This window comes from Vipera berus (assembly GCF_964194415.1).
Source record: "Vipera berus genome assembly, chromosome: 2".
Classification (NCBI taxonomy): domain Eukaryota; kingdom Metazoa; phylum Chordata; class Lepidosauria; order Squamata; family Viperidae; genus Vipera; species Vipera berus.
In genome coordinates this window covers 117,843,779-117,870,826 of record NC_138203.1, presented here as the reverse complement: position 1 = coordinate 117,870,826, position 27,048 = coordinate 117,843,779, and the positions used below count along the sequence as shown (strand labels likewise).

At 40.8% G+C, this 27,048-nt stretch overlaps 1 protein-coding gene across 1 annotated transcript in view; it reads right to left on the bottom strand.

Annotated features, from left to right (window-relative positions):
* Window positions 1-27,048, bottom strand: part of LOC308661931 (venom factor) — a 90,693-nt gene that overhangs the window by 25,171 nt on the left and 38,474 nt on the right. Inside the window, exons 18-30 of the mRNA XM_081317196.1 lie at window positions 22,964-23,075; window positions 21,260-21,345; window positions 21,009-21,148; window positions 19,352-19,564; window positions 13,137-13,200; window positions 12,729-12,815; window positions 11,339-11,542; window positions 10,639-10,714; window positions 9,168-9,330; window positions 7,747-7,842; window positions 6,762-6,912; window positions 6,311-6,474; window positions 4,123-4,281 (exon numbers count right to left, since the gene is read on the bottom strand). Coding sequence (XP_081173322.1) covers window positions 4,123-4,281; window positions 6,311-6,474; window positions 6,762-6,912; window positions 7,747-7,842; window positions 9,168-9,330; window positions 10,639-10,714; window positions 11,339-11,542; window positions 12,729-12,815; window positions 13,137-13,200; window positions 19,352-19,564; window positions 21,009-21,148; window positions 21,260-21,345; window positions 22,964-23,075 — 1,715 coding nt within the window. The remainder of the gene's footprint in view (window positions 1-4,122; window positions 4,282-6,310; window positions 6,475-6,761; window positions 6,913-7,746; window positions 7,843-9,167; window positions 9,331-10,638; window positions 10,715-11,338; window positions 11,543-12,728; window positions 12,816-13,136; window positions 13,201-19,351; window positions 19,565-21,008; window positions 21,149-21,259; window positions 21,346-22,963; window positions 23,076-27,048) is intronic.

Below are 27,048 nucleotides of genomic sequence, written 5' to 3'. Positions count from 1 at the left end.
GTACAACCACAGTTGGGCCAGAATTTTGATCCTCAGGGGATGCATTCATTAAGCAAGTGATCATGTGACTGGACCCAGTATTATGACCCTTTTTACAATGGATGTTGGGCAAATCACTGCAGCCATTAAGCAAATCTGGTTTCCCCAAATGACTTTGCTTGTCAGAAGCCTGCTGGGTTAAAAAATGACAATCGAGAGAGAGAAGCCTCTCTGGACATGTCAACTGACAGCCATGTTCACAGGAAGTCCCCCTTTTTTCTGCTTACTACCAGAAGGAACCGGCAATCCTTTAGTTTATATATGGCTCTCCTGGATTAGGGAGTCCCAGAATCACCCTACAAGATCCTCCATATGCAAATATCTCTCAGGAGCTGCGCTTGGGAGCATCTGGGCTTGCAATCACTTCTTTGTTGAAAAGGCAGCTGTTTTGGGATTTATTTCTCAAATGGACAATAGGTTGTGCCTTTCATTTCTTAGCCAGTTTAAGAGATTTTTATCTGTATTAGCTAAAAGAGCTCTCTTCAGTCACAGCCTTTTACTCCTTTTTGAGGTTCTATGACATTTTTCAGACTTCTTTATTGTTAAACGAAAAGAGAGTTGCTGGATGCAAGCTAAAAAAAGAAGAAGCGTAGAATAGCATTTCTTTTTAATTTTGATGGACAAACATAAGGATAGAAAGTGTGGTTTTATTTTACTATTTTAAAATAATCTGTAGTCTTGGATTGCTTTGCAATGGGTGGCTGATAATCCCCACTCTTTGTGAATTCTGATTGGCCAGAAAAACATGTATGAATAAATAAATATATATTCCTTAACCACTAGAGGGAGCTATGAAGATGGCCAAATTTGAGCTTATTTTTAGGAACGTTTTTGAAAATCTCTACAGAAAATTATTCATTTTATAGACCCACTAGGTTCTAAAGGTATAAATGACATAGATGATAAAAAAGTTATAGTTGCAATTATGTGTAGAAAGTTATCAAACCACTGATGCAATTTCACAAGTATCTGATGGCGTAAAGGACTTAAAAGCAATTTGAAATACAAACCTGACACCAATTTTTATTACAATGACAGTTTAAATACAACACTCTCAGCACAGCTAAAACAAGAGTTTCAAGCAAATTCACAACTTCCAAGAGGACACGTTTGGGGCTTTTTCTTCATGGATATTAACAAGGTTGAGAATTTCTTGAGAAAGACAGATTTGATAGAATAAAATATTTTTTTTTCTCTGAAATGCCCATGAGGATAAGCTTGGGTAAGGGACTTATATTAATGAGTTAATTAGGATGGGTTTTTACAAGTCTGATATACATAATTGAAAGAAAGCAATGTAGTTTTATGTTTATAAAGCAGGTTTGAAAATGTTTTTTCTTCTGTTTTTATATACAATATTTGAGTAATTCTTAAAGTTGGTAAAATATTATTGAAAGTAAATTTGAAAGAATGGTTACAAAGAAAATTTTAAAGAAAATTCTAGAGTTTTTAAATGCATGCTTTAAAAAAGATTCTTTCCCCTTTAAAGTTAAAGAACCTGAGAGTGTGTTAATATAATCTTGATAGTTTATAAAGATTAATAGGCACAAACAAAAACATATATTATTCCCCACAGCAAAAAGAAAAAAAGTGAAGATGGTTAAATTGATTGTTTAATTCAAAGAAAAGAACATATCCAATTCTGTTTCCATTTGGAAATAGCTTCTGGAATTTGTGCTTGTGTTGGAAAGAATGAAACTTTGATTTTGGCTTTGCTGATTATATACATTTGTTGTTATAGAAATGGTTAGTATATATTATTGTGTGAAGGTAAAAAGTTGAGGCTATAGTGCTATCATCTTCTACTTTACTAAAGAGAGTCAGAAGTCAATGCCTTTCTTTTTCTTTTTTCCCTTTTGCCCCACACTTTTTCCTCCCTTAGTTTCCCATTATTTTCATTTTCTTTGAATTTTATATTCTAATCAATTAATTAAAAAAAATCAAATCAAAAGAAGACTGCTGGGAAGGTTGCAAATCATGATCGTGTGATTGCAAGATGCAGGTTGCTGCATCTGTAAATGCAAGCAGTTGCCAAGTACCCAAATTGCAACCATTGTCACCGTGAGGTAGGGCAATGGTTGCACCTTTGAGGATGGGTTGTAAATCACAGTTGCATTATTATTTCTTTTATTTATGTCATTTTTCTATATGCTTGACTATATTACTAGCACCAAGGCCTAACCATTAGTTTCAGATACAAGATGTCCCTGAGTTATGATTGTTCATTTAACAACTGTTCAAAGTTATGGCGTTGAAAAAAATGACTTACCGTGTTTCCCTGAAAATAAGACTGGGTCTTTTTTTGCCTAGGTCTTATTTTAGGGGATGTATTACTCACCTCCAGCACTGACAGCCCTGCCCAGCTGGTCCACTTCTTCTGTGGCCGAAGGAGCAGCTTCATTCTGTAGCTGCATTCCGAGCTGCATTTTGCAGTCAGGTCTTTCCTGAAGGCCTATGCAACAAAGTACCGAGCTATGAATTCAATCTATAGCTCAGTTCTTGGCTGCAGAGGCCTTCTGGAAAGGCCTGTGACTGAGAAATGCAGGCCTGGGAACACCACAGAAGAAATGGACCGGCGAGGAGAGGCCTGGCTGCAAGGTAAGTGGGTGTGGGGTGTGTGGGGCAGCTCCACACCCTCACTGTAGCTTGATTTTTAGATTTATGCCTTGCCCCCAAACTAGGGCTTATTTTGGGGGTAGGGCTTATATTAGGCCTGTAATGTACTGGCCTTATATGCTTAATTTACTTGCTTTGTGTTTAAACTGTTTGTTAATGGCTGACATACTTTGCATGTGTTATAACGGTTGCTGGATTGAGCTAGACTTGCTGACTCCAGCCAGTTAAGTAGGTTTTGGGCGGGAAACTGCTTCTTTGAATCTATTGGTCGCTGCCTAGAGGCCAACCATATAAATAGCTGCACAGCAGCTATTTGTTCGCTTCTGTTATGTTCTGACTCTCAATAAAGTTGTTGCTGTTTGAATCCTTTGACTCGCTCAATGCCTGCAAGAACTGAATACATAACAAGGCCGATCCCCAAAAATCAAACTAGGGCTTATTTTCAGGGTAGGCCTTACTTTCAGGGAAACATGGTCATGTAATTGCCTTTTGCAACCTTTCCAAGGGGCTTCAAACAAGCAAAGTCAATAGGGAGAGATGAATTTGCTTAACAGCTACATGATTCACTTATTGACCACAGTTATTTGCTTCAATGGTCATAGAATTGGGCATGATTCATTTAACATCCACATCAGTTAATTACAGTTCATTAATATCTGGGTGATTGTCCAATGAACCATAATAACCATAATAATTCTTGACTTTACAATCACAGCAGGTCCAAATAAAAATAATGCATAACTGGACATATAAATAAGTTGGGTCGCTTTGTCATTATTATTGTGGTTGTTCTCACAATCAGCCAGATATTTAGACTGGGTGTGGCATTTTTATCCATCTGATGAGTCATCCCCAAGGACCAGGGATAGGCAGATTTTGTTCTTTGATGGTGTTAATAGTAGCATCACAGGATGTAAGCTGCCTTTTGCAATTGACTGATAGTGAATGACGCAGGTGATTAAGTGGTGCTCCAGTTGTTGTGGAATTGCACCCAAGGCAATATCAGAAATAGCAAATAGCGATAGATCGTTTTAAGGACTTTATCTTCATGTACTACGTGAAGATGTTGCAAAGTCCAGAACTCCCCCAGAACCATTACGGTACATTCCCTTTCCTATCAAAGATGAAATAGTTCTTGAAAGTACAGACACATTTATGGAATATTGTATGGAGCACAGCCTTTTGCAGCTTTGTGTGAGGAAAGGGAAGTCATTTAAAACTACACTGTATGTTGACAAAGAAGCCAGTAGCCTTAAGCCAGTCTCCCCAAATCTGCTGCTTGAACATGGGCTAATCTCCAACCACTACAATTCCAATAGAGAGAACTGATTAAGGTTTTCTTTGTTGTTTCACTAAATTCTGTATAGTTTTTCCCAGTTCTTGAAAAAAGCTGCATTTGAACTTTAAACTCCAAAATAATTATTTCCAATGAAAGGAGTAATAAATACACTTGCTGAAATACTGTACCTCTGTTGTCTGGGCTCGGAGAAAATTGTTACCATCAATTCTGTAGCTTATAGGTAGTTCTCGTTCCGGCAGCTTAATAACAATATCTAAGTTTAAATCCTTATGGGAAGGCATCTCAATCTCATATTGAGCAAGAGCTTGAAACACCATAACTGTTGCCTGGAATGGGAGAAGGGAAAAATAAGGTTCTTTTCTTGGAGAATCTCAAAAAGGAACTGAAAATCCACTGATGTATTGTACCAGAGAAATAAATGTTTAACACATTGGGAAGAACATGGTGTTGGGGCTTGTTGAAATACCCAATCTATCTTTCTAATTTTTACTATTGTCTGTTAGATCATCTTATCATAAATGAGAAGATGGCTTACAAACTGAATGAGTAAATACACAGAGTTGACTTATGTACGCACACATACATCTTTAAAGAGCCTTTTATCTGTAGAACTAAATGATCTAGGACAGACATATCAAACTAGCAATGTCACATGACATCGTGTGACATATCAGAGCTTTTTCCCCATTGCTGGCAACGGGGCGGACATGGTTTCATCATGACGCATCCGGCCTGCGGGCCAGCAGTTTGACACCCCTGATCTAGGACAATAGGAAGACTAATGATGAGATTTCCCTCAGCATAGATGAAGGATATAAACATAGATAATCTTCAGGTAAATAATTCTTTCAAAAGCTATTCTTTGTTCTGCAGATCAAAAGATTCATACACTTGTCTGCTAACCAAGTAGAGATAAACAATTCTCTATCCACCATGTGTTGTACTGATCTTTTCTCAGCACAAAACATTTTCTCCTATGGTTATTTTGTGCAAAGAAAGCTTACAGATGACTGAAGTGAAACCTGCAGTTTCTTTCAGTCTATCAGAGTTAGTCAAGTCCTGTAGTAGCTATTTGATGCCTTGTTCTAACAGCTGAGTAGTGTCCACTGCTTAATAGCACTCACAGTCAGAAAAGTCCTCCTTATTCTTTTTGGGGGGCCTTTCTCTCTAAAGCTGCCATTCTCTGTTTCTTGTCTTATCCTTAGGCACCATGGAGAATAAATCCACAACTACCGTATTTTCAAGCGTATAAGATGACTTTTTAACCCATGAAAATCTTCTCAAAAGTCAGGGGTCGTCTTATACACCGGGTGCTGAAACTTTAGGGACAGGGCTGGCTGGAAAACCTGGAGCGGATCTCCCATTTTGTCTGCACAGGGAAAGCGGGACCAATTGGAGAAGAAGCTGCAGTCTGTGATTTTTTACAGGCTGGGGTCTGGGCGTCTTTCCTTCTAAGGTTGAAGAGCAGCTGCAGTCTATCCCAACTTGAAAGGCAGGTGGGGAATGCAGCAGTCAGAGCAGCTGCTTAGCTCTAAGGACACATTTGACTCAGGAACTGGGCGGGCTGGCTGGAAAACCTGGAGCGGATCTCCCATTTGGTCTTTTTTTTTTAATCCCATTTATATCCTGCCCTTCTCCGAAGACTCAGGGCGGCTTACAATTTAAAGCACAAATCAATGTGCTTAGCAATAGCCTTCATTCTATGTATATGCCTGCTTATTAGGGCTTTCGCCCCCCCCCAAGCAGCATTATTACAAAGTCAGCTTATTGCCTTCAACAATCTGGGTCCTCATTTTACCTACCTCGGAAGGATGGAAGGCTGAGTCAACCTTGAGCCTGGTGGGATGCGAACCTGCACTAATTGCAGGCAGCTGGTGTTACTTAAGGCTCTGCGCAGGGAAAGCTTTAGAGTGAATTAGGAAAAGTTTAATCCACTTGCACTGTTTTATGTTTACATGTTTGATGACAAACAGCCTTATGTTTATAAGTGACAGTTTTCCTACTAAGTACCTGCATGTCATAAGCATTTGAATTAAAATTACCATATTAAAATCAAATCTGATGTTTTTTAATTTTTATTTGGTGTGCGTTGGAAGAGGGGTAGTCTTATACGGCGAGTATAGCCCAAACCCTATAATTTAACAGGAAATGTAGGGGGTCGTCTTATACGCCCAGTCGTCTTATACGCCGGAAAATACGGTATTTCAACTATTAGAAGACTGCTATCATGTCTCGACTTTGCCTTCTCTTCTTCACGTGAAACATGCAAAAGTGCAAACTATTGTTTTGTTTTAAGCAGCCTAAAGTAGAATAGAGCTCGAAAGATTATAATCTAACAATAAAGCAAAGGCTCACTTGGGTTTGTCCATATGTTCCCCCATAATATTTCTGATCTGTCAGCCATCTGACTACGGGACCGGCCTCAGCAAACTTCTTCATTTTCAGCAGGGCCAACAAGGCATAGGAAGTGCCTTCAATGTTGTAGGTGTGAGCATTATGTTCTTCCCAGCGATTCCTTCCTAAAAAACAGCACAGAAACAGAATTTAGCCAAACAGATAAAAATATTGGTCACTTACCTCAAAAGGAAGCCTATCTGAAAAAGAGCTTTATATCTATTACTCATATTTTTTTCTACTTGACAAGGCAGCTAGAAGCAAACAAATGCCACTTGCATATGGCTCTTGATTTTATTTTTTGTCACTGCAATTTCTAAAAAATCTATCCATTGTCTTTGTGCTCAAAGCTAATCTTTCAAAACCCATCCACACCTGGTTTCTTCTATCTAAAACAAACCCATATATGTACCTGTTGATGCTGCCATGAGTACCCTGTCGTCATTCAGAAGGCCTACAGTAGCCAAAGCATAGGCAGTGAGGGCCGTAGTGTAAGGCCTTTGCAGTTTCTCATACTTTTTGAGTAAATAATCTGCGGCCTTGTTGATGCTGCTCTCTAGAATCTAGAAATGAGGGCAGAGGGAAGAGATCCATTAGGAATGTTTGAATGTTCCTGAAATATGATTGGTCCCCACCCTGTTGCTTTTCTGAAAGACCCTAAAACATGGTTTTGTCAGTGGGCCTGGGGACCACAAATGGAGATGGAGCTGATCAAGTGGTTGATTTGACTATGTTGCTGCTGCCATGGGGGAAGGGGGGAGGTAAGGATTATATGGTGAATTTTAAAATGTTGTAAAAGTCACCTAGTTCTGGTGTTCAATAAATAATAAATAAAGTATGTGATGGCTTCTTCCTGCTTGTATGCTTTACATAATAATAATGCAAATTTAGCCATCATATATGTTATTTTAAGGTTTTTATGCAGGAAGAGATGTTGAGTATAAATTCATTAGGAATGCCTTAAATGGGGGTTTCACTAGAGAATGTCTGTAAAAGCTGCAATACTGTGTGATCCCCCTGGAGAAACCCTTTCTATGTAGATCTTTCTAAATCTGCCTTTGAGGAACATTGGTGATAAAAATTACAGTGCAGCAATAAAAAGGCTCTTTGATATTTAAAGGTCATTAACTGATCTAAACACCTTTCTGGCTTGAAAGTATATGTGTAATTTTCTAATAGTATCCTTATTGAACTGATTATTTACCTTGGTTTCATTGATTTGAAATGAATAAAGTATAAACCACAGCAATGCTGACTAACCTACTTTGAGATCCTGAAGGCTTCTAATACTGAACTTGGGGGCCAAAAAGGTGGGAAAATACTATGATCAAAAAACCTCTAGAGATGTGCTCATATTTTGGCCCCCTCAAACCATTTCCCATTACAGCATCACATACATTGATATGTTCACTGCAGATTGATCTGGATTCCAATAATGCAACCAGAACAAACGATGTTAAAGATACATCTGGTTCAGCACCTTTAGTGCCTCCCTAGAAGAAAGCGGGGGGGGCAGGAGACAAAAAACCCCCAATCAAAGTTAATGCTAATAAATAAATACTTCTCTGTAATTATACATAAGGGGTACATGGGGGAGCAACAAAGAGTTAAGGGTTTTTTTGTATCTCTTGGCTGCCATCTATGTTTCACTATTCAACTAGGAGTGTTGTTGAAGAGCTGAAATTTGAGGAAACATTCAACTTTGGGTAGCCATGTGGGAGCTATGAACTACCCTAACAAGGAGGAGAGAAAGAACAAAGGGCAGCAAACTCTGTGAAAGGAATTTTCTGCCAGTTTGTCTACAGAAGAAATTAGTCCTTTTAATGAAACTTTCAATTATTTGCCTTAAGCCAGGCATGACCTAGGTCCTAGGCAATTTCAAGGCTTTATACTCTGAAGCTGATCATTTGATGCTACTTCAGAAAGACAAATAAAATTCTATATGCCAGAATTCCAGCCTCTTTATGAAAGAGAGTGGAGGGCAGGCAAAGAGCGAAATGGGACAAATTGCCACAGCTAGATCCCCATAGCCAGCTTGCCACCAGCAACTCCCCTTTGCCAACTTGCTGCCACCAAGTTGCCACAGGACAACTCCACATGGTCAACTCACCACAGGGAGGGAGAACTCACCAGTCAGGCAGAGGGAGAGCTGGGGGGGGAGGGGGCAAGCAAGCGGGTGGGTAGAGCACAGAGGTCTCATTAAGTCAAATCTTACCAAGGTTACCCTTTTTGCCCTTCATCATGCTTCTACTGGTGATATTTCAGTCCTGTTTTTTTGTTTTTTTAATACATATTTCACAGATGGTTGCATATTCTCTGAAAAGCTACATATTTTTGTGGTTTTGCTTATTATCTAGTGCTATAAAACATTTCATTATAGAGAAATAATAATAATAATCATATATCCTGACTTTGCAAAAAAATTACCCTACTTGGAACTGCCTATATACTCAGATGCTACCTTAATAGCTCTTAGGTCCCTGGTTAAGACTTTCACTGTTAAGTTTTTACTAGTCCCAGACTGTGAATCAAACTGAAGATTAAATCAATAATAATAATAATAACAGCAACAATAACAACAACAATACCCAGTCTGAATATCTGGCTGACTGTGCAATGAACAATAATAATAAAATAATGGTATACATCCACATGTCCTGCCTGAATTCCTATACAGCTCTTGGCTGGCCAATATCTAGCAATGAACCAACTTGCACAGTACAATCTTGTCTTTAATACACGGGTTTGGATTTTTTTGTTAAGAACTTGAAAGTCTCTAGATTTATTTAAATCAAGCAGGGGAGGGAGAAGACCATACCAGCATTTCTCCATGGATTACAGGGGCATTTTCTTTAAACACTCCATCTGGTTGTTGCCTGTTCAGAATGAGCCACTTCACACCTCCACAAATGATTTCATGGCTAATCTCTGGTACAATTTTGGTAGCCATGGCAAAGACTTTTACAACATATGCTGTTAGCCTGTAAAGAAGATAATGCATTAACCAACCATTTTAAAATGAAGTAGTTGCTTGCTTGATTTTGTCAGCCAAATATGACTAGGTTGCTGCTAGCTAGAAGGGAGAGGGGAAGAGTGGTTTGTTCAGAATCACCACACCACTATATTATGGCACAACAACAGTAGAATCTGTGCATGTGTCGATGAGAAACATTTAAAGATTAAAATTGGTCATCCTCATCTCTCCTACAACCCTGAAAGAGAAAAAAAAGTTCAACTAACTAAGGACTCAAGGCCATATCAAGAGAAATAGTGCATTGAGTCAGTTTAAGAGGAATTACAATGTTGTTATATCACAACAGTACATAGGAACAAGAGCTTTGGAAGAAATGCAGGATAAGAGTTAAGAGAATGAGAATTCCTTAATTCAGTTCCTGTGACTATCAAAAATGAACTCTTAGCATTTGCTCCATATGGGTTAGTAATAGTTGGTAGAACTGAGTTCTTTCAGAGGGTAGCTCCCCACTAAAATAGCATATCTATCTATTGAGAGAACCATCCTAGAGAGTCGGAGATTGTGCATTCTAAGCCTCCCTTAGGCATGAAAGCCAGCTGGGTGACTTTGGGCCCTTCACCCTCTCTCAGCCCAATTCACCTCACAGGGTTCTTGTGGGAAAAACAGAAGGCAGGAATATCAAGTATGTTCATCACCTTGAACTGACCAAAGAGTGGGGGAAAAAGTATTTTCTCTGAAAGTATTTTGACTGAAGCACCGCATGGGAAGGAGCTGCTAGAACAGACATGTCAAACACAAGGCCCGGGGGCCAGATCCGGCCCACGAAGTGGTTTCATGCGGCCTGCGAAGCCATCCTGGAAACAGTGAGGGAACAGCCCCCACTGCCTTGGCCCTGGCCCAGAGACCCTCCTTCTGCCAGAGACCCTCAGATCTGTCCCACTCCTGCCCAGGCCCCCATAGGCACCCTTGATGCGAACAATGTATAGCTGGCCACACCCACCCAGTAGGCCATACGCACTCTAGTCACGCCCACCCAGTAGGCCACGCCCACCCTGGCCATACCCACCCGGCCCCCTGAGGGCAACCACAATGCTGATGCGGCCCTCAATGAAATTGAGTTTGACACCCCTGTGCTAGAAAGAAGAGAATGGTAGGTAGATAGAAAGCAATTAAGAAAGTAAAAAACATAATGCAAAGACAGAGAGCCAGATGCTCCAGCAGAAGTTAGAAAATGAAAATATATGAACATTTATAAAGAAAGTTAGAGGAAAGCCCATCCATGATCTCAAAGTAATGGCTACAGGTTTGTCCATACCAAGAACTAGAGTCGCGCTTTGGAAAAGCTGCATAGGAATGGTCGGCTTTCTTGTACACCAACTGCTGGGTGTAACCTGAAAAGGGACAAGGTAGAAAGAGCTGTGAAATTTAGCTCCAGCCATACAAAAGCACACTTGCATCCAGAGAAGTTTTGCATTTCTCTTTCTTTGCTGTGAGTCTCATTGGAGCTGCATTTCCTTTGCACAATTCTTTTGATTTGTGTTCTGGTCTCAGTGTAAAACTACCCCACTCTGCTACTGAGATTCTGAAAGCAAGCAACCTTAACAACAACAACAAAAGGAACTGAAGAATAAAATTTGTACTGCTGTCCTGTATGCCTGAAAAAGAGGCATTTGATATCAGAACAATTCTCACCACAAAAAGAGATGAAAATGTCTTTCCTTTTAATAGAATATTGTGATAATTCTATGAGCCGATATGTAAATATTTCTCAGCAATAACTATGACCATCTCCACTCCTCCAGGCTAAAGAAGTGATATACTTAGCTAAGCTAGCAGAAACGTACCTTGTGAAAGAAAAACAATAACAATAATAACACCAAATGAGTCCCACCATACATTTAAGAATTCTTGGCTTCTTGACTTCTGTGGGTCTTATATTTGTTCATTTTAGGGATGAATGAATCTGACATTTCCATCCCCTGAGGAAAAACATGTCTGAAGACAGCTTGCCTTACCCTTCTTGATCTGATTGACAGCTTCAGTCCTGCGATCCACACCAAGAGACTCCCACTGCCCTGTTGTGTCCAGGTAGTAGGTGGCAATAACGGATGGAGTCATGGTGATCATATTTTGCTCCCCACAGCCAGAAGGAGTGATAATGAGATGATTGAGTTTACTTCCATCAATTGAGTTTTCAATAATCTGAGCCACACGGTCACCTGAATGTGAAAAAATTGCCAAGCATGTTAGAAGCTGGGTACTTTGTGATCTTGCTTTAAGCTTCAATACCTTTATAGCAAATGATTAGTCTAATCTTGCTTCCAACTCCACTATACCTTCTTTAGAGCATTAAGCCCAAGGTAATTAGGTTCCAGGACCAATTAGGAGCTTTATTAACTAACTTATTTAATTCAGTTTCAAGATTGCCAGACTCCTTAGCAATTCTGGATGACTTGTGGTTAAAAAGAACAAAAAAATACATATAGAAAAGGATATAGCTGACCAAAAGATTGTCAGGCCTGTCCCAGCTTGGGCATTTAGGAAAGAAAGACCCTCAACTCCATTTGCAGTGAAAGGTATACTTTTACAAAAGCCAAGTGGTCACAGTGCAGGACAAGCCAGATCTGGGGATTCCTGTGTAAAGCCGTTTCTTTTCCTCTCTCCAAGGCCTTCCCCCCTGGTCATCTTACTAGTGTCCAATAAAGTTTAAATTAGCTGTTTTAATAACAGTTCTGAAGTTTGATGCCTCTTTGATGCCTCTTCTATTCCTATGCCAGTGTCTTTGGGCTGTTCAACTCGTGTCTGGTTGGCAGTTCTGCTTCCTGTCATGCCCTCTCCCTGCATTTGCCTTTCCCTTCCCTCATACTTTATGGCAGGCTGCCATTAAAGCAAAGTAGGGTTGAAGCAGTGTGATGGCAGATCTGACACTAACTCAATACCAGTAGAAAACCAAACTTTTAAAGGGACTCCACAAGGAAAACCACCAATTTTTAAATGACTTTTTGAATGTTATTAGAATTGGACATGTATGCATCTGGGGGAGAGTGGCATTCCAGAGAGCAGGTACTGCAACAAAGAAGGAATGCTTCCTAGGTCTCATGAGATTACACTGTTTAAACGTCAGGACCTGGAGCATACTCACTTTGATTTCCCCAGATGGACAAAAGTAATAAGGTTTAAATGTCAGAAGTGGGATAGATCCATTGTACCTGTGAATCCAGTAAGAAGGCTTCATCTATTCATCTATGCTTCATCTATTCATGAACGGAAGGGCAGAGAGCTATTGTCCTATCCAGGAGTCCCTCTCCAGTGCCAGTGGACTGCAGCAAGAATTGGGCTAGGGAATATTTCATTTTCTCTGTCCATCAGATGTAGGAGCCTGGATTTCAAATAACTAGTTCTTACCTTGAACACTAATTTTGGTTTCAATTTCTGTGTCAGGCACCTTGTCATCTAATTTATTGGCTTTGACCAATTGTTCCTGTGTTCCACCTGAAAAATGAAAAAGAAAATGAGGGAAATTATAGGAACAGAAAAATACCACATTCCACATTAAGTACCTCTTTGGCATTGTTTCTAATAATCAATTATAAATGGAATTCAACACCGTTATCTTAATAAGCACTTAACAGGAAGGAATATAATTGTCTGTGAGCACATAACTTTTGAAAAATAAAATAACTTTTATTTGAAATTGTCATGGTAAAAAGATCCTCTCTTTTCTCTGGAAACAATAAAGCAAGCGGGTGAAAGGACTGTGACATCCCCAGGACTTAGTAAAAGGTATAATGGGAATTAATGAGAGTTACTCACCAACTCCTTTTGTACTTGGGTCTAGTTCAATAACAGTCACAATATCTTTCCGCATCCCTTCAGGCTGTTATAGAAAAAGATACCAGAACAATCCTTTATGAGAGTCTATTTTTACAAATAAAAATATGCACGACAGCAACAAATACTTCAAAACAGCAATTACAAAATACAAAGACTCCCCTGTAACATCTCTTAGAAATATAGTAAAATATTCAGTAATAGAATTGTAGCTTGGATGCACAATAGAAAAAGAATTAGGTCAGCCTCATATCTTCTTAATAGCCAAATCAGCATGGCCCTCTACTGAAGATTAATTTCTATTTATCCACCAGTCCACAATTGGGTCTTAATAGATCCTTGCCCCATCCTGTAGCTAGATATTCAGAAATCCCTGAGCTTCCTTATCTCAGATTAAAGGGTGGGGGGACAAGAATGTCTCTGACCACTCAAGATGTTCTTGCTTATTCTGACTCCCATGCTTTCTTCTTGCCCAATAACAGCTGCTGTGTGTTGTGTGCATAGCCTGCCTCTCACAGAGTGATATTCCATATATCTGATGAAGTTTAGACAATAAAAGCATCTCCAGTCTTTGTTCCAAGGCTGATGTAAGTTTTGTTGCAGAAGAGTAATACTCCCCGTCCAATTAGATTTGCCCTGGTGCTATTTGGATTTACTTTGCCTTGGGTGACTTCCAGATAAATTAGCCTTCCCTGTGATGATTGTGAATTCTGGGATTTGTTTTGGAATCTGTTAGTAAACTGGGGAAAGCTATGTTAGACAGAACTTTTAATTCCTGGGGTTTCTTGTACTGGCTAAGATATTTTTAATCTTCTGATAAGAGTCCCAAAGGACTCTTACCAGAGGACTCTTACCAGGTCCCACATCCATGTGCCTAGAAATATCTAAATAACAGGAAGCATCATCCAAAAGGATTTTTTTCCAAAAGTCACAGAAATTCATGGGGGTTCTGATTTTCTCCTATTTTTCTTTAAAATTTATTTTATTATTATTACTATCATTATGAAATACAATCCTATGCCAACCTACTCTATTGCGCAACTTTAAATACTGTTTGCATCCTGGGTATTAAATAGTGCTGTTATCTTACAGTAGTATTCCTGGGGGTCAAACATTCATGCTATTGCTTTATTTATCTAATAAAAATCAGCGCTTACTGACTGGACATTTTAATGCTTTAACTTCTTTTAGGTTGCTCGACTTTGGTCATAACAAAGAATGTATTCATATGTGCTTTTATAATCTAAATATGCAGCCCTACTTCTATTCATTTTACTTATTCAGTCTTTCCCAACTTGATACCTTCCAGATATGTTGGATAACATTCCAATTATCCCCAATTACCCTATCAATATCCATATGTTGTTGTTGTTAGCTGCGAAGTCGTGTCCGACCCATCGCGACCCTAGGGACAACATTCCTCCAGGCCTTCCTGTCCTCTACCATCTTCTGGAGTCCATTTAAGCTCACGCCTACTGCTTCAGTGACTCCATCCAGCCACCTCATTCTCTGTCGTCCCCTTCTTCTATTGCCCTCGATCTTTCCCAGCATTAGGCTCTTCTCCAGTGAGTCCTTCCTTCTCATTAGGTGGCCAAAGTATTTGAGTTTTAGCTTCAGGATCTGGCCTTCTAAAGAGCAGTCAGGATTGATCTCCTCTAGGACTGACCGGTTTGATCGCCTTGCAGTCCAAGGGACTCGCAGGAGTCTTCTCCAGCACCAGAGTTCAAAGGCCTCAATTCTTTGGCGCTCAGCCTTTCTTATGGTCCAACTTTCACTGCCATACATTGCAACTGGGAAGACCATAGCCTTGACGATACGCACTTTTGTTGACAGGGTGATGTCTCTGCTTTTTAGTGTGCTGTCTAGATTTGCCATGACTTTCCTCCCCAGGAGCAAGCGTCTTTTAATTTCTTGGCTACAGTCCCCATCTGCAGTGATCTTGGAGCCCAGGAAAATAAAATCTGTCACTACCTCCATTTCTTCCCCATCTATTTGCCAGGAATTGAGAGGGCCAGATGCCATGATCTTGGTTTTCTTAATGTTAAGTTTCAACCCAAGTTTTGCACTCTCCTTCTTCACCCGCAACAAGAGGCTCTTTAGTTCTTCTTCACTTTCTGCCATTAGAGTGGTATCATCTGCATATCTTAGGTTGTTGATATTTCTTCCGGCAATCTTAATTCCAACTTTTGATTCATCTAGCCCTGCCTTTCTCATGATGTGCTCTGCATATAAGTTAAATAGGCAGGGCGACAGTATACAGCCTTGCCGGACTCCTTTCCCAATTTTGAACCAATCAGTGGTTCCATGTCCAGTTCTCACTGTTGCTTCTTGACCTGCATATAGGTTTCTCAAGAGACAAATAAGATGTTCTGGTACTCCCATCTCTTTAAGAACTTGCCACAGTTTGTTATGATCCACACAATCAAAGGCTTTAGCATAGTCAATGAAGCAGAAGTAGATGTTTTTCTGGAACTCTCTAGCTTTCTCCATGATCCAGCGTATGTTGGCAATTTGATCTCTAGTTCCTCTGCCTCTTCGAAATCCTGCCTGTACTTCTGGTAGTTCTCGATCCATATACTGCTGAAGTCTAGCTTGTAGGATTTTAAGCATGACTTTGCTAGCATGAGAAATGAGTGCAATGGTGCGATAGTTTGAACATTCTTTGGCACTGCCTTTCTTTGGAATTGGAATGTAAACTGATCTTTTCCAATCCTGTGGCCACTGTTGAGTTTTCCAAATTTGCTGGCAAATTGAGTGTAGCACTTTTACTGCATTGTCTTTTAAGATTTTGAATAGCTCAGCTGGAATACTGTCACCTCCACTAGCTTTGTTGTTGCTCAGCTTTTCTAAGGCCCACTTCACATTCTAGGATGTCTGGCTCGAGGTCAGTGACCACCTCATTGTGATTATCAGGGACGTTAAGCTCATTCTTGTATAGTTCTTCTGTGTAATTTTGCCACCTCTTCTTAATCTCTTCTGCCTCTGTTAGGTCCCTGCCATTTTGGTCCTTTATCATGCCCATTTTTGCATTAAAAGTTCCCTTCATCTCTCCAATTTTCTTGAAAAGATCTCTGGTCCTCCCTATTCTATTGTTTTCTTCTATTTCTTTGCACTGTTCATTTAAGAAGGCATTCTTATCTCTTCTAGCTATTCTCTGGAATTCTGCATTCAATTGGGCGTATCTTTCTTTTTCTCCCTTGCCTTTCGCTTCCCTCCTTTCCTCAGCTATTTGCAAAGCTTCCTCAGACAGCCATTTTGCTTTCTTGCATTTCTTTTTCTTTGGGATGGTTTTGGTTGCTACCTGTTGTACAATGTTGCGAACCTCTGTCCATAGTTCTTCAGGCACTCTGTCTATCAGATCTAATTCCTTAAATCTATTTGTCACCTCTACTGTATATTCGACAGGTATATGATTTAATTCATACCTGAGTGGCCTAGTGCTTTTCCCTACTTTCTTCAGTTTAAGCCTAAACTTTGCAAGGAGAAGCTCATGGTCTGAGCCACAGTCAGCTCCTGGTCTTGTTTTTACTGACTGTATAGAGCTTCTCCATCTTTGGCTGCAGACATCTTTGGTTGTTGGAAAAAAGTGTTTGCTATGACCATCGTATTCTCTTGACAAAATTCTATCAGCCTGTGCCCTGCTTCATTTTGTACTCCGAGGCCAAACATGCCTGTTACATGCCTGTTATTCCAGTTATCTTTTGGCTTCCTACTTTAGCATTCCAATCCCACATGATGATAAGGACATCATTTTTTGGTGTTAGTTCTATAAGGTGCTGTAGGGCTTCATAGAACCGGTCAATTTCATCCTCTTCAGCACCGGTGGTTGGGGCATAGACTTGGACTACTGTGATATTGAATGGTTTGCCTTGGATTCGAACTGAGATCATTCTGTCATTTTGAGGATTGTATCCCAGTATTGCTTTTCCTACTCTTTTATTGACTATGAAGGCTACTCCATTTCTTCTGAGGGATTCTTGCCCGCAGTAGTATACCTGATGGTCATCTGAATTAAATTCACCCATTCCTGTCCATTTTAGTTCACTGATGCCTAAGATGTCAATGTTTAGTCTTGTCATCTCTTGTTTGACCACGTCCAGCTTTCCTTGATTCATGGATCTTACATTCCAGGTTCCTATGGAGAAAAAATCTTTACAGCATCGGACTTTCCTTTCACCACCAGACACATCCACAGCTGAGCGTCCTTTCGGCTTTGGCCCAGTCGCTTCATTCTTTCTGGCGCTACTAGTACTAGCCCTCTGCTCTTCCCCAGTAGCATATTGGACGCCTTCCGACCTGAGGGGCTCATCTTCCATCATCATATCGTTTTGCCTTTTGGTACTGTCCATAGGGTTTTCATGCAAAGATACTGGAGTGGGTTGCCATTTCCTTCTCCAGTGGATCACGTTTTGTCAGAACTCTCGGCTATGACCTTTCCGTCTTGGGTGGCCCTGCACGGCATAGCTCATAGCTTCATTGAATTACGCAAGCCCCTTCGCCACGACAAGGCAGTAATCCATGAAGGGGATCAATATCCATATATATCCTTCTAAAAATGCTTTTGATGATTTGCCAGTTTCTGAAACTGTTTGTAATGATCCAAACAGCCAAGGGTTTAGGAAAGAAGGGTTTTCGAGATTCTATCCATAAAGCTGCCTGTTTGCTAATCACAGTCAACTTGGTTTTAGAACATCTGCCAAACTTCCTTGGATAAAGAAATGCATGAATGCCTTCCTGTGGTCAAATAACAAATTACAGGTACAGTTAGTCTTTGACTTACAATCACAGTTGAGCCCAAAATTTCTGTTGCTAAGTGAGACATTTGATAAGTGAGGTTTGCCCCATTTTACGCCCTTTCTTGCCACAGTTGCTAAGTGAATCGCTGTACTTGCTAATTTAGTAAAACAGTTTTTAAGTGAATCTGGCTTCCCCATTGTCTTTGCTTGTCAGAAAGTTACAAAAGGTGATCACATGACCCCAAGGACACTTCACCCTTCATAAATATGAGTCAGGTGCCAGGTATCTGAATTCTGATCATGTGCCCATGGGGATACTGCAATGTTTGTAAATATGAAAAACGGCCATAAATCACTTTCTTCAGTACCATTGTAACTTCTGTCACCAAACAAACTGTTGAAAGTCGTGGACTACCTGTACCAGAAACTAGCAGATTGCTACTTGCAAAACTAATGGCAGCTAGCCTTGTACTGCATTTTTATTATACTCAGCCTTCAACATGAATTATTTTTGAATGGGATCAACTGCACTCACTTCCTAGTTGTTGGCAATTATTTTCACATCTGTTTGCAACCACTGCTCTCCAATCTTCTGCTCCCAAACTTCATTTTGAAAAGCACCCTCCTGCACACTGTTGTTAATCTTGTTCTTATTAGCTGAGACCTATCCATACAGATCCAGCTTGGGTTATTGTGCAGAGATGTGTTTGAATGGCTTCTATTTCTATGTTTTAAAATGGCTGGCTTGATATTTTTCTTTTCAGAATTCAATAGTGTTATTAAATTTGTTCGAATTTGTGGTGGGCAAGCATTTTAAGGGCTAAGACAAAGATGTCATCCCATTCCAGTCCAAGGAGAGGAGGGAAACGCATGCCTACCCTGGCAATACCACAGTGCCTTGCCATACAGAACTCTTAAATTAATCTGGCTAGTCACCCCACATACTTTTTTTTTCTTTTTGGCAATATTGCTATTCTTAGCCCTTGGTCTCATACCCATCCACCTGCCCACCTACCAAATCACACCACTGAGGTATAAAGGGTAATTGTTTCATGTGGCAGAGATTTTTTTTATTGCAGTTGGAGGAGGGATTGGGAGGAGGAAAGACTGGACCAAAAGAATCTTAGCTACAACAGTGAATATATTTGCTTTGCATGAAAGAACTCCCCAAGCAGTGAGGTCTGCCCCATTTCCCCATTTTCAAACCAACCAAATTTTGCTAGGGGAAGATTCTAGGAGTTTTCAAGGACAATCAGAACAATAGGACAGTCCAAGATGGATAACAAATTAGACCATTTTAGCCACCATGGTAGACATGCCATTTTGTGTAAAGTTTTGAGACCAAAATGCCTTTCTGTTGCAATGAAGCTAGAGGGTGCGTTCATTAATAAAATTAATGTAACCTCTGGTTACAGCCTCTCTTTCTCCAGAAGCCATGAGGTAATCCCACTTGTTACTTACTACAACTTTCAGCTTCTTCTTCACACCATCTGATGCCAACTGTCCCCGGACACTTGCTCTGACCTCAACATCATGCAATCCTTGCTGTAATGGGACTATGACAAATGATACTGCCCAGGAGGACAGGGCTTTAATTGGGACCTGCTGTCGGTATCGTTGTGTTTCTGTGGAAACACTGCAGAAGGCTGGGTTGTGTAACAGTTCCAGTCGCACCTAGTGAGGATGAGAAAAGCAGATGAGCCATGAGGCTGCTTTGGCCGTGAGAATCATTTAAAATCCAGCTCTCCCATAGATGACACAAACACATTCCCCACTGAGTCTATTCCTGCATCAGCAAGTCATTGTAATAAATGGAATGACATGTAGAAGAGGGGTACACATACATCATATCATGCAATTTATTCTTCAGTTCACTTCTTCATGGACTGGTAGAAAAGAGGACTGTGTGAAAAGTCAATGCATCAGAGTATTTATGCAAATAAGGCCACCCAAATATTAAGCCTAACAAGAGCACTTCTCAATAGAAAACACAAAGGGAGCAGAGATGATGATCTAAACCAGTGTTTTTTAAACTGTGATCTGAGGAGCCATGGGGGTCATCTTCTAAAACCGTCACAGGGGCCCACAGTATCAAAATTATTTGCCAGGTATTAAAGGTATTTGCAAACATTTAAAAGAATGTTACTCTTCTTGGTATTATTTTTATTTGTTAAAATGCCATTTTTTCAAGAAAAATATTCTATTGGTTAATATGTGATGGGTTTAATGTTTTTTTATGATTCAGTAAATAAATACCTGTGTTTCCCCAAAAATAAGACTGGGTCTTATATTTTATTTTGGAACAAAACCCCATTAGGTCTTATTTTCGGGAGGGATGTCTTGTTTTATGGCTGGCCCACTCCCTCCCACCATCTGTTTGCCCGCGGCTGCAACGGCTTGCAGAGCTTCCCAGGGCAGATGCATTTTCCGCCTGGATGGAGAAATGATGGAGACTGGAAGCTTCGTCTACTTGCAAATGGGGCACTTTGAAATGGAGTGATTAGCTCCATTTCAAAACACCCCATTTGTAAGCAGATGAAGCTTCCAGTCTCCTTTACTTCTCCATCCAGGTAAAAAGTGTTTGCACGGCTATGGCATGCTTGGAAATGGAGTGATTGGCAACACGTCTGGATTGCCTGCATCCCCCCTCCTCTGCCTCCACCTTTGGACTTACCTGTGCTACGCCAAGGAGCCCCCAGGCTTATTTTTGGGGTAGGACTTATATTAGGCCCACCCCAAAAAATAAGGATAGGGCTTATTTTCACAGTGGGTCTTATTTTCGGGGAAACACATTATTAAAATGCATCCATTTTAATTTTTAGTATCGTAAAGATTGAGAAATATAGCTTATACAAATAAAAGATCTTTGGGGGGGCCTCCATAATTTCCTAAAGGGGGAAGGGGTCCTGAAAGCAAAAGGTTTAAGCAACTCTGATCCAAACAGCCTTTGCAAACAACCATTGCCTCCATCACTGGCACTTTTTTATTGGTCAGAAAATGCTGTGTCTTAGAGTTGGAAATACATAAACTCTGGCTGTCAAAGAATTGATAGCAACACAAGTCATGAACATTTCCTAATTTCTAAACTCCCCACTCTTGTCACAGTCCCAAAACTTACATAAATATCATCTTCAGCGTAGTTGTACAGAATAGCTCGAATCTCCACCTGCTCATTCTTCACTACTGAATACGGCAGTCGAAGATCAATGAAGAAATCCTTCATGACTGTTATTTCATAAGGTTCAGCCACACAGATCCCTGCAAGGAAGGCCAATGACAAAGCCCCCACCCCAAAATGATAATTTTACTTCAATTCTTAGGTGCTTTTCATATCTACCAATTTTAGCTCTATCGTTCATAATTCTTTACCTTTTGTGGGTGTAATGCTCACAGCCAGCACCTCCCAGGTTGTGATGGAATCCCTCAGGTAAAAAGACAGTGTCTTGCTTGAAATCCTAGGGAGAAAATGAAATATGTTATATCAGTGCTTCTCAACCTGTGGTCCGTGGATCCCTAGCTTGAAGAAATGTTATGATTTAAATCTTGAGTTATGTCTTGGGGGGGTCTGTGGCCATGGTCCATGGCCACAAAAGGTATTTAAAGGGGGCCGTGGTGAAGAAAAGATGAGAACTGCTGTATTGCATCATTCCTGTGCAGAGCTATTATGGTGTGCATTTGGAAGCTAATATCAGATAGACAAATCCTAGACCTACCAATCATACAGCCTCCTTCCTTCCCAAAAGAGCTGAGAATCAGTGGGAAACACAAAGGAGTTCCAAATGGAAGTTGTTGTCAGCTACTTCTCCCATTAAATTCTAAGTTTACAACAGGGGGGGTTAAAAATAAAATACTCATTGAAAGCAATCTACAGTAATATTGAAAATAGATATGATAATACAATTTGATTGCTGCTGGATAAATAATCCCCAACTACCTATTCATAACTTTGAAATCAAATTCAAGGTGACCGTCACATTTTCTTTATCTTCAAGATTCTACTAATAGCTTCCAAAGATGCCCTGGGATGGGAAACGATGCAGAACAAACCAGTCTAGTCCAAGTGGCAAAAGCTGAAAAGCTTTCTCTGCAACTACCATTTCCTGGTCCTTCTACTGTCTTCCATGTAGGAGACTCCAAGGGGAAAGATGCGTTATTGTTGCTAATGGTGTCCTTCATCATGAAGTGTTGTGAGGTGTGGAAAACAGCATATGCCAATGCATATCTCTATTTGGTTGAAACTACTGGTTTTTTCCCCCAGAGGACCTAGGTCCTTTGATCCTGGCTGATAACTCTGGATCAACTTGGCTAAGATTAATGTATCAGAATTCATGGCTTTTCACAGGATGATATGAGTATAAACAGGATGTATCAAGCCTTCAACAATGTATTATGAATGCAGAAAGGCAATTACATTTGTCAACCCTCCCTAAAGATGGTTTTTTAAAGCAGCCAGTTTTGCTTTTTTAAACTAGCAAGATATTAAAACTAAATATTCATATTTAAATTTAAAACAGCCTAAACCTTAGCACATTTTCACATTTGCACAATCTACTCCTGAAGGAAAGTTTGGGGAAATCCCTTATTTTTTAAGAGTCTGTCCTAGTGCCAAAGAGATAGTTGAAAATGCAATCCATGTATTGATGTATTGCTGATTTTATAAAAGCACATTTTCATGTCTTAAATTCCCTTATTAAGTAAATTTCTGGGTAATTCAGATTTATTTTATGGACAATGTGCTAAAATTTTATCATTGTTTGTAAAACTCACTGTAATAAATCATATTGATTAATTAGTGTTGCACTTTTTATGCTGTAAGTTTTAGTGTCTACCTTTTTAAAAAATGGAATTCTTGTTGTTAACCATAATAAAGAACAGACTGCCAAGTTGCCACCATAGAAACGAGCAAAAGCTTTTCTCTTCTAAAGGAGGTGAAAAATAAACTTTACTCAGGACTTTATCTGATGACTTTCCTCTTGGAAGAGACACCATCCCCATTCCTGTATAAATTTTGCAATCATTAGATTTTCCTTTCAACTGAAAAGTGGGCTAATATAAATAGCTGAACTCCAGTACCCTTGATTGTTGGGTGCTGCATCCAGTTGCTCCGTTAGCCACAGCCAACTCTCAGGAAAATCAGTTCTCGAGATGATGTTATCTTCTCCAAAGAATTCATCTTCAAAATCACCTGGAAAACAGGATGCATGATGGAATAAGATATTGTTTTTTTAACAATACTTTATTAAATAACCCACAGTTAACTAGATTCACATATTGCAGTAAACTATAAATTGTCTTTACAAAACCCAAAATACTAAGCCAAATCCAAAATATTATGTAAAATGGTTTCCTAGGATTTGCGAACATTTACAGATAATTCATCCCATCTTTTGCACAGATTGCACTCCAAATCACAAACTTGTTAAAACCAGAGGGGGGGGGGGATAAGCCAAAGCCCAGTCAACTGTTAAAATGGACAGGAGAGTGTCAAGCAGCCTTTGAGAAACTTAAGAGACTTTTTTCTATGGAACTGGTTTTGAGACATCTGGACCCAGAACAGCCATTTATAATTCAAACGGATACTAGTGATGTGGCTGTGGGAACAGTTTTACTACAGAGAAATAAGGAAGGACAATTACAACCTTGTGCTTACACTTCTAGAAAATTATCAGACTGAGCAGAGGTGGGCAGCTTGGGAGAAGGAGGCATATGTGGTACGATAGGCTCTCCTTACTTGGAGGCATTTCCTAGAGGGGAGTAAAATACTGTTTCAACTATGGACTGATCATAAGAATCTTGAAGCTATGAAAACCCCCAGGAAGCTCTCCCCTAAACAAGCAAGATGGTCCGAACATTTCCATGGTTTTGATTTCACTATTCATTACCTCCCTGGGGCAAAGAATCTTTTAGCTGACGCATTATCCAGGTTACCAAAATATAACAGTAAAAAAGCAGAGGTGACTAAACCATTTTTACATCCTCATCAATTAGCAGCCCCTGTAACTACCAGACCCTAGTCAAAACCTGTGGCTCCCATCGGAAAGACTTTGTTGCAGGATTTTAAAACTGCATTACAGTCCGATAAGTGGTTTCTAAATCACAATAACCTGTGTGTATTAAAAGATAGATTAGCATGGATTGGAGAAAAACTTTATATCCCAGCACCTTTAAGGCTTAAAACAATACAAGCAGGACATGACTCAAAAACTGCTGGACATTTTGGATTTGTAAAGACCTTACATCTCATTAAAAGGCAATTTTGGTGGCCTGCATTGAAAAAGGATATAGAAAGCTACGTCGCCAGCTGCCCCACATGTCCAGCGGCTAAACAGCGGCAAGGGAAATCTGCAGAACTGCTTCAACCGGTAGCCAGTCTGTCAGTGCCCTGGAGAGAGATGTCTATGGATTTTATTGTGGAATTGCCTGAGAATGCTGGAAACACTGTAATTTGAGTTGTAACAGATTTGTTCTCTAGACAAGTTCATTTCATTCCATGCCCCAAGATCCCAACTGCAAAAACTTTAGCTAAATTCTTTGTGCAAAGCATATATCACTTTCATGGGGCCTCACAACATATTATTTCAGCAAAGGGGCTCAATTCACCTCTAAGTTCTGGAAAGCTTTTCTGGACTTGATGGGTTCTACTCAAGAGTTATCATCTTCACATCATCCTCAAATGAATGGGGGACAGAGACACTGAACTCAGTTCTAGAACAATACCTGAGATGTTACATTAATTATCAGCAGGACAATCGGTCTGACCTGTTACCTGGCTTATAATAATGCTGTGTACTCCAGTACAGGTTTCACTCCGTTTCAAGTAGCTAATGGTCAAACATTTGTGGCCATGCATGAACTCCCTACCAAGGAGCCAGAAATCCCTACCTTGCAAGAGTGATTAAACAGTTACAAAATACCTGGCCAGTAGTCAGGAAAGCTCTGGATGAAGCCAGAGAAGCCTATAAGATTCAACCCGATAAACGGAGGTGGAGCAAAAAACATCTAAAGTTGGAAATACTACCTCTCCATGTAGTATTTTCAGTCTTTACAACCTTCTAATAAGTTAGGCCCTAAATTTGTAGAACCTTTCCCTATCAAATGCATCATCAATCCTGTGACGGTTGAATTTGGCTTGCCAAAGAACTTACAGAAAATCCACCCTGTTTTCCACTGCAGTTTGCTCAAACCGGAGATCACTTCTAATCTTAGACCTCCTGCACCTCAGGCACCCACAACTATCATGGATGAAGGTGAACAACACTTTGAGATTAAGGACATGTTGGACTCTCGAATATACCATGGGGTGACACAATACTTAGTAGCTTGGAAGAATCTTCCTTCTGCCCAGAATGAGTGGCTGTAACAGAAACATTTATTTATTTATTTATTTATTTATTTATTTATTTATTTATTTATTTATTTATTTATTTATTTATTTAGATTTATATACCGCCCTTTCCCGAAGGACTCAGGGCGGTTTACAGGGTATTTAAAAGAAAATCCAAACAAAAGTTAAAACAATTAAAAAAGATTAAATGAAACCCTGAGAGAAAATAAAAACCCCAGTTAAAATTAAAAATTAAAAATTCTCAGCCTGGGCCAGAGAGCTCGAAGAGCCAGGTCTTCAGGTCCCGGCGGAATGAACGGAGGTCGGGGGCAGTCCTAAGCTCCACGGGCAGCTGGTTCCAAAGGGCAGGCGCGCCCACTGAGAAGGCCCTATCCCTGGGTGTTACCCGCCGGCAATCTTTAACTGGCGGCACCCTAAGAAGACCCTCCCTGTGGGAGCGTGCTGGATGAAGGGAGCTTGATGCTGGCAGCAGGTGTTCCCTCAGATATCCCAGACCCTCGCCATTTAGGGCTTTATAGGTCATCACCAGCACCTTGAATCTCACCCGAAGGGCAACCGGAAGCCAATGCAGCTCGCGGAGTAGAGGTGTTACATGGGAGTATCGGGGGGACCCCCATCACGACTCGCGCAGCCGCATTCTGCACCAGTTGAAGCCTCCACGTGGTCCTCAAGGGCAGCCCCATGTAGAGAGCGTTGCAGTAGTCTAAACGGGAGGTCACGAGTGCATGAGTGACTGTGCGTAGAGCATCTCGGTCCAGATAGGGTCGCAACTGGAGCACCAGGTGAACCTGGGCAAAAGCCCCCCTGGTCACGGCTCCTATATGATCTTCAAAATTGAGCCGTGAATCCAGGAGGACACCCAGGTTGCGAGCCCTATCAACGGGGGGTAACACCTCACCCCCCATCGTTAGAGATGGAATAGTCTGGTTGACCCAAGATGCCGGGATGCACAGCCACTCAGTCTTGGCAGGATTGAGATGAAGCCTGTTTCTCCCCATCCAGACCCGGACCGCTTCCAGGCAACGGGCCATCACGGCGAGGGCATCACTGGGTTGGTTCGGGGTGGAGAAAAAAAGTTGGGTATCATCAGCAATGATACCCCACCCCAAAACCACGAATGATCTCGCCCAGTGGCTTCATATAGATGTTGAACAGGAGGGGCGAGAGAACCGACTCCTGAGGAACTCCACAAACGAGAGGCCTCGGGGCGGACCTCTGCCCTCCCGTCAACACCGACTGCGAGCGGCCCAGAAGATAGGCGGAGAACCACCGCAAAACAGTGCCTTCCACTCCCAACCCCCTGAGATGCCGCAGTAGGATACCATGGTCGATGGTATCGAAAGCCGCTGAGAGATCTAATAGGACTAGGACAGAGGAACAACCCCTGTCCCAAGCCCACCAGAGATCATTCACCAGCACGACCAATGCCGTCTCCATGCTGTGCCCAGGCCTGAAACCCGATTGGTACGGGTCCAGATAATCAGCTTCATCCGGGAACAGATGAAGCTGATGCGCCACCACACTCTCAACAACCTTTGCCAGAAAGCGAAGGTTGGAGACCGGACGATAGTTATTTAAAACAGCCGGGTCCAGGGTAGGCTTCTTGAGGAGGGGTCTCACCACTGCCTCCTTCAGGGAGGTGGGGAAGACACCCTCCTTCAAGGAAGCAGTTATTACTGCCTGGAACCAGCCTCGTGTCTCCTCCCGAGCCACATAAACCAGCCAGGAGGGGCACGGGTCCAACAAACAGGTGGTGGAGCTCAGCCTCCTCATCATCCTGTCAACATCATCAGGGGAAACAGGATCGAACTCA